Source organism: Neomonachus schauinslandi, chromosome 6 (assembly GCF_002201575.2).
Source record: "Neomonachus schauinslandi chromosome 6, ASM220157v2, whole genome shotgun sequence".
NCBI lineage: Eukaryota > Metazoa > Chordata > Mammalia > Carnivora > Phocidae > Neomonachus > Neomonachus schauinslandi.
Window position 1 is genome coordinate 65148122 of NC_058408.1, and position 12610 is coordinate 65160731.

The 12610-nt window shown below is 43.1% G+C and overlaps 1 protein-coding gene across 1 annotated transcript in view; it reads right to left on the reverse strand.

The window, feature by feature from the left end:
* The window catches only part of LOC110580224 (kinesin-like protein KIF28P), a 70801-nt gene that overhangs the window by 35514 nt on the left and 22677 nt on the right, over positions 1-12610 (reverse strand). The window contains 1 exon segment of the mRNA XM_021689880.2: positions 3507-3731. Coding sequence (XP_021545555.1) covers positions 3507-3731 — 225 coding nt within the window.

Here is a 12610-nt window from a genome sequence, read left to right on the forward strand (position 1 = left end):
TTTATGTCTGAAGTGAATCCCTGTAGGCAGCATATACGTGGGTCTTGTGGGTTTTTTTTTTTTTTAATCCATTCAGTCACCCTATGTCTTTTTTTTTAAAGATTTTTTATTTATTTATTTGACAGAGAGAGACATAGCGAGAGTAGGAACACAAGCAGGGGGAGTGGGAAAGGGAGAAGCAGGCTTCCCGCGGAGCAGGGAGCCCGATGTGGGACTCGATCCCAGGACCCTGGGATCATGACCTGAGCCGAAGGCAGACGCTTAACGACTGAGCCACCCAGGCGCCCACCCTATGTCTTTTGATTGGAGCATTTAGTCCATACATTTAAAGTAATTACTGATAGGTATATACTTGCTATTTTGTTAATTGTGTTCTGGATGTTTTTCTGGTTCTCTGTTCTGTTCTTCTCTTGCTGTCTTCCTTTGTGATTTGATGATTTTCTTTACTGTTATGCTTGGATTCCTTTCTCTTTATTTTTTGTGTATCTTATAAGTTTTTGGTTTGTGGTCACCATGAGGTTCACATATAACTTTCAATGTAAATAAGGGTCTATATTAAGTTGATGACTGCTGAAGTTCAAAAACATTCTAAAAGCTCTACATTTTTCCTCCCCCAGCATGTTTTATGTATATGGTGTCATATTTTACATTTTTGTTATGTATCCCTTAACTGATTTTTGTATATATAATTAATTTTATTACTTTGCTTTGTAACCTTCATACTAGCTTTAGAAGTGATTGATTTATCACCTTTACTATATGTTTGCTTTTGCCAGTGACATTTTTTCCTTGCACAATTTTCTTCTTGTTAGAGCCTTTTCTTTTCCACTTAAAGTTGCTTTAACATTTCTTGTAAGGCTAATGTAGTGGTAATGATCTTTAATTTTGTTTGTCCTGGAAACTTTTTTTTTTTAAGATTTTTTATTTATTTATTTGAGAGAGAGAGAGCACAAGTGGGGGGAGCCACAGAGAGAGAGAGGGAGAAGAAGACTCCCTGCTGAGCAGAGAGTCTGACACAGGCCTTGATCCCAGGACCTCGAGATCACGACCTGAGGTGAAGGCAGATGCTTAACCACCTGAGCCACCCAGGCGCCCCTGTCTTGGAAACTTTTTATCTCTCCTTCAATTCTGAATTATAACCTTAATGGGTAGAGAATTCTTCATTATAGGTTTTCTCCTTTCTGCTCTTTGAATATATCATGGCATTCCTTTCTGGTCAAGTTTCTGCTGAAAAATCAGCTGATAGCCCTGTGGGGTTTCCCTTGTATATAGCAATTTGCTTTTCTAATATTGCTGTCCTTTAGATTCTCCTTTTATTATTAATTTTCAATATTTTAATTATTATGTGTCTTAGTGTGGAGTCCCTTGGGTTCATCTTGTTTGGGGCTCTCTGTGATTCCTGGACCTGGATGTCTGTGTTTTTTCCACCAAGGTTAGGGAAGTTTTCAGGTATTAGTTCTTGAAATACATTTTCTGCCCCTTTCTCTCTCTCTCTCTTTCTGGGACCCTGATAATGCAAATTACTTAGCTATGATTGGTTCTTTTTATATTTCTATCTTTTTGTTGAAGTTCTTGCTGAGCTCATCCACTCTTCTCTCTAGTCTGTGGAGCACCTGTCTCACTTGGAACTCTTTATCAGGCAGATTGCTTATTTCCATTTTGTTTAGTTCTTTTACTGATGTTTTGTCTTGTTCTTTTGTTTGGAACATATTTTCCGGTCTCCTGATTTTGTCTGACCCTTCCTTTCTTTCTGTGTATTATGTAGGTTAACTATATCTCCTGGTCCTGACAGTAGTGGCCTTGTGTAGAAGGCATCCTATGGGGGGCCCAGCAGCACAATCCCCCTGGTCATCAGAACCAGGTGCTTCAGGGATATCTATTGTGTGGGCTGTGTGCACCCGCTGTGTGACTGGCTGCACCTGCTGTGGGTGTGCTGATGGACAGAGCTGGCCCCCAAGACAGCTTGCTGAGAGGCCCTACTGTAGCTGCTACAGGTGTGCTGGTGATCAAGGCTGGCTCCCCTCCTCCTTGGGGAAGGAGTCTCTTTGGAGGGGTGCCTTCAGGGGTGGGTGGGTGAGGCATGTCCACAGGGAAACACCGGGCAGGGCAAACAGTGTTAAGAAGGTGGATGGAGAGTGTCAGAACTGGCTCCCACAAGGACTGACCAGCTAGGCACAAGAAGGTTAAGAAAAAAAGCGCCTTCCAGCACTCTTGTTCCTACAAGAGCTCCTACATATCTCTGATCCTCTGGCACATGCCCTAAAATTAGTCACTATATCTTCTTCATGTATAACCCAGGCACTTTTAAACTATTGTTTCTGTGCTGGGTCTCACAGTGCGTGATGTAGTGTGCTGGCCCTTTAGGAGTGGACTCTCAGTTTCTTAGAGCCTTCCACCTCTCCCAGAGTTGAGTCCACTAATTTTCAAAGCCCAATGTTATAAGGCTTGTCTTTCTGATGCAGCTCTCCAGGGCAGGGGGTGCCTGATGTAAAGCTTGATACCCTGGCTCCTCAAGAAATGCCTTGGTGCCTGTGATATACTTCTTGCTTGAGGGTCGCTGTGCCTGGGCACTGGTTTCCATCTAGACCTCTGCCCCTCCTACCCTTCTCATTGTGGGTTTCTTTTTATGTCTTTAGCTGTGGAAGAGCTGTTCTGCCAGTCTTCAGGTCGTTTCCAGAGCGAGTTGGATTATGCATAGTTGTTGTCTCTGTGGAAGGAGGTGAGCTCAGAGCCCTCTCTGCCTTCTTCCCAGTCATCCTTCAAAGTTCTTTAAAATGCAGGTTCTTCTTTAAGCGTCCCAGCACTCCTGCAGGATAGCTATTTGTCTCATTTTACAGAATAGGAAACTGAGACTAAGGACGAGTAAGTTATTTCCCAAAGTTTCAAAGCTGGTAAACAGAGAGTTAGATATAGTCCAGTGTTTTCCCACTATTCCTGGTTAGAGCAAGGTAATCTTCATTTTCACCATTCTGTCTATTACTAGGGATGTGGCTTAGGGAACAGAGATAGTGAAATCATAGTTAACTGTAATGCTTACCCAGGCTTTGTAAATAACTATTTACAATCAAACTGATGATGATCTAGAGTTTACTCTCTGATATCTACCAAGAAGTATGGAGGAGAAAAATGTGCTCAGTTTTTTCAAAAATTCTAGTTAGTGGAGAGTTACATGGATTAAATAGTTTCAAAGACCTTATCTTGCTACTTCCAAGTATTGGAAAGGTAGTTCAGTATCTGGTGGTTCTCTAGGCTCATGGATCTGAAAGCTGGTCATCATCATCCTGGGGAGCCTGTGTGGAGCAGGGATATGGGGAAGTAGGAAAAGAGAAAGTGCCTCACTTTCTTCTGTTTCTGACTCCATAGCCCATGGTTGGAAATAACCACCTTAATCCATAGGTCAAATCTGAAAGGATTCCATAGTACTCACCAACTCATGCCACTGGGAATCCTTCCCATGGATCACGCTTAGTGGGAAACTGGGACAGCAGCCTTCCCATGAGTCTCACCTGCTTGAACTGAATGGTGATAACCATATGAGACCGGCTGCTGCTGGCATTCATGTTGGTCGATGCTGTGGTCCTTATTTTTGTCCCTTGTTCCATCAGCCTTTCAATCTGTGCATAGTTCTCACAGGGCACTGACTTCAGGCCATCCACATAAAAGCCCAGCTGTTGGTCTTCCCTTACTTTTAGTCCCCCAGGTTTCTTGGTTCTAGATAGCAAGTCTCTTATCTGTGGAAAAAGAATAAGTAATGTAAACTTCAGGAAGGCAGAGATTTCTATTTACTTCACTGCTACACCTAACACCTACACCTCTGCCTAGAATATATTAAGTGCTCAATAAAAGCTTATTAGATGAATGAATAAATGTTAAATTTCTGTAGGCACCAGACAAGCTCATTATTTAGGTAAATAAGAAATAGGGGAATGGCAAACTGGAGGGAAACCTGTTGTAATAAGTGATGTAAACATAATTTTTTAAAAACTCAGTTCTAGTATTTTCTAGTACCTAGAGCGCTTCAACCAGCCTGTGAACGCCCTTTGGGTGGGACCAGGGCTTTTTTTTTTTTTTTTTTGTATTATGTTATGCTAGTCACCATACAATACATCATTAGTTTTTGATGTAGTGATCCACGATCCATTGTTTTCGTATAACACCCAGTGCTCCATGCAGTACGTGCCCTCCTTAATACCCATCACTGGGCTAACCAATCCCCCCTCCCCCCTCCCCTCTAAAACCCTGTTGGTTTCTCAGGTCCATAGTCTCTCATGGTTCATCTCTCCCTCCAATTCCCCCCTCCCTTTTTCCCTTCCTTCTCCTAATGTCCTCCATGCTATTCCTTATGTTCCACAAATAAGTGAAACCATATGATAATTGACTTTCTCTGCTTGACTTACTTCACTTTGCATAATCTCCTCCAGTCCCATCCATGTTGACGTAAAAGTTGGGTATTCATCCTTTCTGATGGCTGAGTAATATTGCATTGTATATATGGACTACATCTTCTTTATCCATTCATCTGTTGAAGGGCATCTCGGCTCTTTCCACAGTTTGGCTATTGCGGACATTGCTGCTCTGAACATTGGGGTGCATATGGCCCTTCTTTTCACTACATCTGTGTCTTTGGGGTAAATACCCAGTAGTGCAATTGCTGGGTCATAGGGTAGCTCTATTTTTAAATTTTTGAGGAACCTCCACACTGTTTTCCAAAGTGGCTGTACCAACTTGCATTCCCACCAACAGTGTAAGAGGGTTCTCCTTTCTCCACAACCTCTCCAACATTTGTTGTTTCTTTCCCTGTCCATTTTTGCCATTCTAACTGGTGTAAGGTGGTATCTCAGTGTGGTTTTGATTTGGATTTCCCTGATGGCTAATGATGATGAACATTTTTTCATGTGTCTGTTAGCCATTTGTATGTCTTCTTCAGAGAAGTGTCTGTTCATCTCTTCTGCCCACTTTTTGACTTGATTGTTTGTTTTTTGGGTGTTGAGTTTGAGAAGTTCTTTATAGATCTTGGATACCAGCCCTTTATCTGTAGTGTCATTTGCAAATATCTTCTCCCATTCTGTGGGTTGCCTCTTTGTTTTGTTGACTGTTTCCTTTGCTGTGCAGAAGCTTTTTATCTTGATGAAGTCCCAAAAGTTCATTTTTGCTTTTGTTTCACTAGCTTTTGGAGATGTATCTTGAAAGAAGTTGCTGTGACCGATGTCAAAGAGGTTACTGCCTATGTTCTCTTCTAGGCTTTTGATGGATTCCTGTCTCACATTGAGGTCTTTCATCCACTTTGAGTTTATCTTTGTAAATGGTGTTAGAGAATGGTCGAGTTTCATTCTTCTGCATGTGGTTGTCCAATTTTCCCAGCACCATTTATTGAAGAGACTGTCTTTTTTCCATTGCATGTTTTTTCCTGCTTTGTCGAAGATTATTTGACCATAGAGTTGAGGGTCCATATCTGGGTTCTCTATTCTGTTCCATTGGTCTGTATGTCTGTTTTTGTGCCAGTACCATGCTGTCTTGGTGATCACAGCTTTGTGATATAGCTTGAAATTGGGCAATGTGATGCCCCCAGCTTTGTTTTTCTTTTTCAACATCTCCTTGGCGATTTGGGGTCTTTTCTGATTCCATACAAATTTTAGGATTGTTTGTTCCAGCACTTTGAAAAATGTCATTGGAATTTTGATCAGGATGGCATTGAAGGTATAGACTGCTCTGGGTAGCATAGACATTTTAACAATGTTTATTCTTCCGATCCATGAGCATGGAATATTTTTCCATCTTTTTGTGTCTTCTTCAATTTCTTTCATGAGTGTTTTGTAGTTCCTAGAGTATAGATCCTTTACCTCTTTGGTTAGGTTTATTCTGAGGTATCTTATGGTTTTTGGTGCTATTGTAAATGGAATCGTTTCTGTAATTTCTCTTTCTACAGTTGCGTTGTTAGTGTATAAGAAAGCAACTGATTTCTGTGCATTGATTTTGTATCCTGCCACATTACTGAATTGCTGGATGAGTTCTAGTAATTTGGAGGTGGAGTCTTTCGAGTTTTCCACATAAAGTGTCATGTCATCTGTGAAAAGAGAGAATTTGACTTCTTCTTTGCCAATTTGAATACCTTTTATTTCTTTTTGTTGTCTGATTGCCGTTGCTAGGACTTCCAGTACTATGTTGAACAACAGTGGTGAGAGTGGGCACCCTTGACGTGTTCCTGATCTTAAGGGAAAGGCTCTCAGCTTTTCCCCATTGAGGATGATATTCGCTGTGGGTTTTTCATAGGTGGATTTTATGAGCTTAAGGAATGTTCCCTCTATGCCTATACTCTGGAGAGTTTTAATCAGGAAAGGATGTTGTATTTTGTCAAATGCTTTTTCTGCATCAATTGAGAGGACCATATGGTTCTTCTCCCTCCTCTTATTAATGTGTTCTATCACATTGATTGATTTGCGAATGTTGAACCACCCTTGCATCCCGGGGATAAATCCCACGTGGTCGTGGTGGATGATCCTTTTAATGTATTGTTGGATCCTATTAGCTAGGATTTTGTTGAGGATTTTGGAATCCATATTCATCAGGGATATTGGTCTGAAATTCTCCTTTTTGATGGGGTCTTTGCCTGGTTTGGGGCTTAAGGTAATGCTGGCCTCATAGAATGAGTTTGGAAGTTTTCCTTCTGTTTCTATTTTTTTGAAACCGCTTCAGTAAAATAGGTATTATTTCTTCTTTGAATGTTTGGTAGACTTCCCCAGGGAATTCATCAGGCCCCGGACTCTTGTTTTTTGGGAGGTTTTTGATCACTGCTTCTACCTCATTACTGGTTATTGGCCTATTCAGGTTGTCACTTTCTTCTGGGTTCTCTTTTTTCCTGTTTCAGTCTTGGCAGCTTATAGGTTCCCAGGAAGGCATCCATTTCATCCAGATTGCTCAGCTTATTGGCATATAGTTGTTGATAATAATTTCTAATAATTGTTTCTATTTCCTTGGTGTTAGTCGTGATCTCTCCCCTTTCATTCATAATTTTATTAATTTGGGTCTTTTCTCTCTTCTTTTGGATAAGTCTGGCCAGTGGTTTATCAATCTTATTAATTCTTCCAAAGAACCAACTTCTAGTTTCATTGATCTGATCTACTGTGTTTCTGCTTTCTAATTCATTGATTTCTGCTCTAATTTTAATTATTTCTCTTCTAATGCGTGGCTTAGGCGTCGTTTGTTGCTTTTTCTCTAGTTCTTTAAGGTGTAGAGTTAGTTGGTGAATTCGGGATTTTTCTATTTTTTTGAGTGAGGCTTGGATGGCTATGTATTTCCCCCTTAGGACGGCCTTTGCAGTATCCCATAGGTTTTGGACTGATGTGTTGTTGTTCTCATTGATTTCCATGAATTGTTTAAGTTCTTCTTTGATTTCTTGGTTGACCCTAACATTCTTGAGCAGAGTGGTCTTTAGCTTCCAAGTGTTTGAATTTCTGCCAAATTTTTTCTTGTGATTGAGTTCCAGTTTTAGAGCATTGTGGTCTGAGAATATGCAGGGAATAATCTCAATCTTTTGGTATCGGTTGAGACCTGATTTGTGATCCAGTATATGGTCTATTCTGGAGAAAGTTCCATGTGCGCTTGAGAAGAATGAGTATTCTGTTGTTTTAGGGTGGAATGTTCTGTAAATATCTATGAGGTCCATCTGGTCCAATGTATCATTCAAAGCTCTTGTTTCCTTGTTGATTTTCTGCTTAGAGGATCTGTCCATTGCTGAGAGTGGAGTATTGAGGTCTCCTACAATTAATGTATTGTTATCAATATGACTCTTTATTTTGGTTAACAGTTGGCTTATGTAGATGGCTGCTCCCATGTTGGGGGCATAGATATTTACAATTGTGAGATCTTCTTGTTGGATAGACCCTTTAAGAATGATATAGTGTCCTTCTGTGTCTCTTATTACAGACTTTAGTTTTAAAGTCTAATTTGTCTGATATAAGAATTGCTACCCCAGCTTTCTTTTGAGATCTGCTGGCATGGAAGATAGATCTCCATCCCTTCACTTTCAGTCTGGATGTATCTTTAGGTTCAAAATGAGTCTCTTGTAGACAGCATATGGATGGGTCCTGTCTTTTTATCCAATCTGCAACCCTGTGCCGTTTTATGGGAGCATTTAGGCCATTCACGTTGAGAGTGATTATTGAAAGATATGAATTAATTATCATCATGTTGCCTGTGAAGATGTTGTTTTTATAGATTGTCCCTGTAAATTGCTGTTGTATATCACTCTTGGGGTCTTTCTCCTTTTATAGAACCCCCCTTAATGTTTCTTGCAGGGCCGGCTTAGTGGTCACATATTCTTTCAACTTCTGCCGGTCGTGGAAGCTCTGCATCTCTCCATCCATTCTAAATGAAAGCCTTGCTGGATAAAGTATTCTTGGCTGCATGTTCTTCTCATTTAGTACCCTGAATATGTCATGCCAGGCCTTTCTGGCTTGCCAGGTCTCTGTGGATAGGTCTGACGTTATTCTGATGTCCTCCCTCTGTACGTAAGGAATCTCTTCCCCCTAACTGCCCTTAAGATGGTTTCCTTGGTTCTAAGATTTGCAAGTTTTACTATTACATGCCAGAGTGTTGGCCTGTTTTCCTTGATCTTAGGAGGGGTCCTCTCTGCCTCTAGGACTCAAATGTTTGTTTCATTCCCCAGATTAGGGAAGTTCTCAGCTATGATTTGCTCAAATACATCTTCTAGCCCTCTCTCTCTCTCTCCACTCCCTCCGGGATTCCAATTATTCTGACATTGGAACGCCTCATGGTGTCACTTATTTCTCTGACTCTATTTTCATGGATTCTGAGTTGTTTTTCCCTGGCCTCCTCTTTTCCCTTTTTATCTATTATACTGTCTTCCAGATCGCTTATTCTCTCTTCTGTCTCAGTTACCCTAGCTGTTAGATTATCTAGATTGGATCGGATCTCATTGATAGCATTTTTAAGTTCTGCCAATTCCCCTTTTATTTCTGCCCTTAGAGACTCTATGTTGCCATTAATTGATTTCTCCATTCTAGCTATTGTCTTCACAATTGCTTGCCTGAATTCCATCTCCGACATCTTGGTTATATCTGCATCCATTTGTAAATCTTCAGCATAAGTCATAATCTCTGAGTCTTTTCTGCTTTGGGGGCTCCTCCTCCTAGTCATTCTGTTGATGGGTGTTTGAGGGAATGTATAGAGTCCAAATTATTGACCAGAACCCAAGCAAGATGCACCTGTTTTCTTGGGACCTTAGGGTTGCTGGCCTCTTGTTTTCCCAGCCTGTCTTCTGCGGGAGGGGCCTGCCGCGCTGTTACTCAGGCAACCCTGTTTGGGCAGAGTTGCCCTGCACCCCTGTGGCGGGGGATGGGCTCAGCGGGAATCAGTTTTTGGGGCTTTTGTTCTCTGGCGGCTTTCCCTGGTGGCTTTCCACATCTCTTCCATGAGTCAGAGCAGAAGAGACCGTTTCCAACCCTCTGCCTCAGAGCAGAGAGACCGCAGTCTGTTCTTCAGTGAGCTCTCCAGGCCACACTGTCTCCGTTTCTGTCCGTGCTGCTATAAACTGCAGCGGCCTGGGTTGTGCGCCCCTCTGCAGGGCCCCCAGTCCTGCCTCCAGGTTGGAGCACGTCTCTGCCCTTTGTGCTTCTAAAACCGCCAGCGGCTCCCAGTTCGCGTGCGCGGGACTCTGACGCTCGGGGTTTCCATCCCGGAGGTTGCAGTTCACCCGCAGGCCCCGGCGCACCAGGTTTCCTGCTCGGAGGCTGCAGTTCGGGTGCGCGGGACCATCGCTCTGGTCTGTCCGGGAGGCTGCGGTTCGCGTGCGCGTGACCCTGCTGCACTGCTTTTCCACCCCGGGGGGCTGCCCTAAAGTTCTTTCCCGACGCTACTGGTCTGCGAGTCTGTGCCTGTCCGCGGCGCGCGAGGCTGTCACTCACCGGCGGTGTAGGATCCCCACGGCCAGGCATCCTCCCGCTGCCGTTTATCCTCCGATATCTGCCCGCATAATCACGGCTCTCCACTTCGTACCTCAAAACCAACCGCCTGTGATATTCTGTTTGTAGAGATCCAGATCTTCTTACCGGGACCAGGGCTTTTTACTAGTAGATCCTGACATAGGATTGTAGAAGAGGCACTCAGTGAATGATTTTTGACAGAACAGTGTAACCAGAGCTAGGCTAACAAATAAAGTTTAATACATCACATGTAGGATGCTGCAGATCTGCTTCTGCAGCAGGATAAAATATTGGAGTAGGTATGCACAGGTGTCTGGCTTTTAGCAGGTGCTTCTAAAACATTTGTGCTTGAAACTCTTATTCTCTTATTGACAAACATTTGCCTAGAAATCTTATTGTTTTATTTGATTAGCAATTCCTTTGTGGATAATATAAAAATACACTATCCTAGCCCCTCTCTGAATTATCACAAATTCTCTATTACAAAGTAATTTTGTAATCTCGATCTTATTTTACCAAGAACAGTGATAAAATAAAAATAAATAGTAGATAGTAACTTTCTAAGTACCTAATGTAAGCAGAAGGCATGGTCTGCCTAGGTGAGATCATGTGCCCACAAATGCCACCACCCTGAACTCTCTACTTCCAACGGAAACTAATTCAATCCAAACAGTATTTGCTACAGTCAAACCTAACAGGAGAATATGGGTGATTCTTTGAATCTTATTATTGGAGAATTGTGAGATGTCACACCTAGACCATGGCTTTGGGTGAAAGCCCATGTTGCCTCTCATCCAAGAAAAGGCACCTCTGACAAGGCCAACTAGGTCCTACTGTGGGATTCTGGTAGAGCCAGAGGCCCCAGAGGGGTGGCCAGTGTTATATGGTGCAGAGATGTCTGGACTGGGAGCCTGAAGACCTGGGTTCTCGGTCCTGGTTCTGCCTTTAACCTGGGAGTGCTTTGGAAAATATCTTACTTTCCCAGTATTCATAATGGTAGAGGTGGATTAAATTATCTCCAAGAAATCCCCCAGCTCTAGTATTCTACAGCTTTTCATCCTAGAGCCAAGGCAAGATCACAGATTGAAGTTTGGGCAAGCCAAACTAAGACAGTGGACATAAGGTGACAGAGATAAGGAGATATCAAAACAGAGACCACTTCTGGTGTAGCTAGGAAGCCTTTCCTCTAACATACAAATTGTTGGAAGGGGCATCTAAGGCTGAAGATAGGACTGAGTAAGGCTTATTAGAAAAAACTAAGTAGATTCATCTGGGTGGAGTGGAAGTATGGGCACCCAGAGACAAGGGTGGATCCTGGTGCCAGGACCCTCCATGTTGTGCCTGGAGATCAAAATTGGTGATTGTCACAAGACCTTCACTCACCTGGGCTTTCCTGAGAATCCCCTAACTGTGCCTCTTTTTGACACACCTTCAAATCCAACTTCACTTTGCTGCTAGAGAACTCTTCTAGAATCCCAATCTGATTATCTGATTTCCCTATAAAACCCTCCACGGATTCTCTACTGCCTCTGGGACAAAGTCCCTTTACTTCTGGCAGACCCCCACCATGTATCCAACTCTGGCTACACAGGGTACTGACTGTTCCTTTAAATGCCATGCACTTTCATGTATTTTTGGACTGGTTAAAACTAATCCTGCCTAGGGCGCCTGGGTGGCTCAGTTGGTTAAGCGACTGCCTTCGGCTCAGGTCATGATCCCGGAGTCCTGGAATCGAGTCCCGCGTCGGGCTCCCAGCTCGGCGGGGAGCCTGCTTCTCCCTCTGACCCTATCCTCTCTCATGCTGTTTCTCTCTCTCTCTCTCTCAAATAAATAAAAATAAATAAAATCTTAAAAAAAAAAAAACTAATCCTGCCTAAAGTGCCCCTGTCTGTGTCCCCAACCCTCTGGCTGCCTCACCAAACTCCTACACATTTTTCGAGGTCCTGTCTGAGTCCAGCATTGACCATTGCTGCCAAACATCCCAGGTAGTCATGTACTCTGTCCTCTCTGCCCCTTGCTCTTCGCCATTCATGGCGCACATGTCATACATCACTGTCTGGAGAGGGTGTTGTAGCTCCCACTAGACTCCTCCATGGCGGGAATTAAGTCCAAGGATTAACTCATCCTCAGATGAGCAGGGAGCCCTACACGGGGCTCGATCCCAGGACCCCGGGATCACGACCTGAGCCCAAGGCAGACGCTTAACCAACTGAGCCACCCAGTCACCCCAGGATGTCCAGTGTTCTTTTTTTTTTTTTTTTTAAGATTTTATTTATTTATTTGACAGAGACAGTGAGAGAGGGAACACAAGCAGGGGGAGTGGGAGAGGGAGAAGCAGGCTTCCCGCCGAACAGGGAGCCCGACGCGGGGCTCGATCCCAGGACCCTGGGACCATGACCTGAGCCGAAGGCAGACGCTTAACGACTGAGCCACCCAGGCGCCCCTCCAGTGTTCTTATTTTAGAGATGAGGAAACAGAATTCCATACAGACTATCATCATAAACAGATTTCAGAAGGGAGACCACAGTGAGATGCCCACCAGAACTTGGTAACAAAGGAAATTAAATTGTCCTCCCAAAGTCATTGGTACAAAATAAAGGAGTCACACTGTCTTCCAAGCCTTAGCAACTTGAAAGAAATAGAAACTTGATCAGTGACCTTAACAGAAG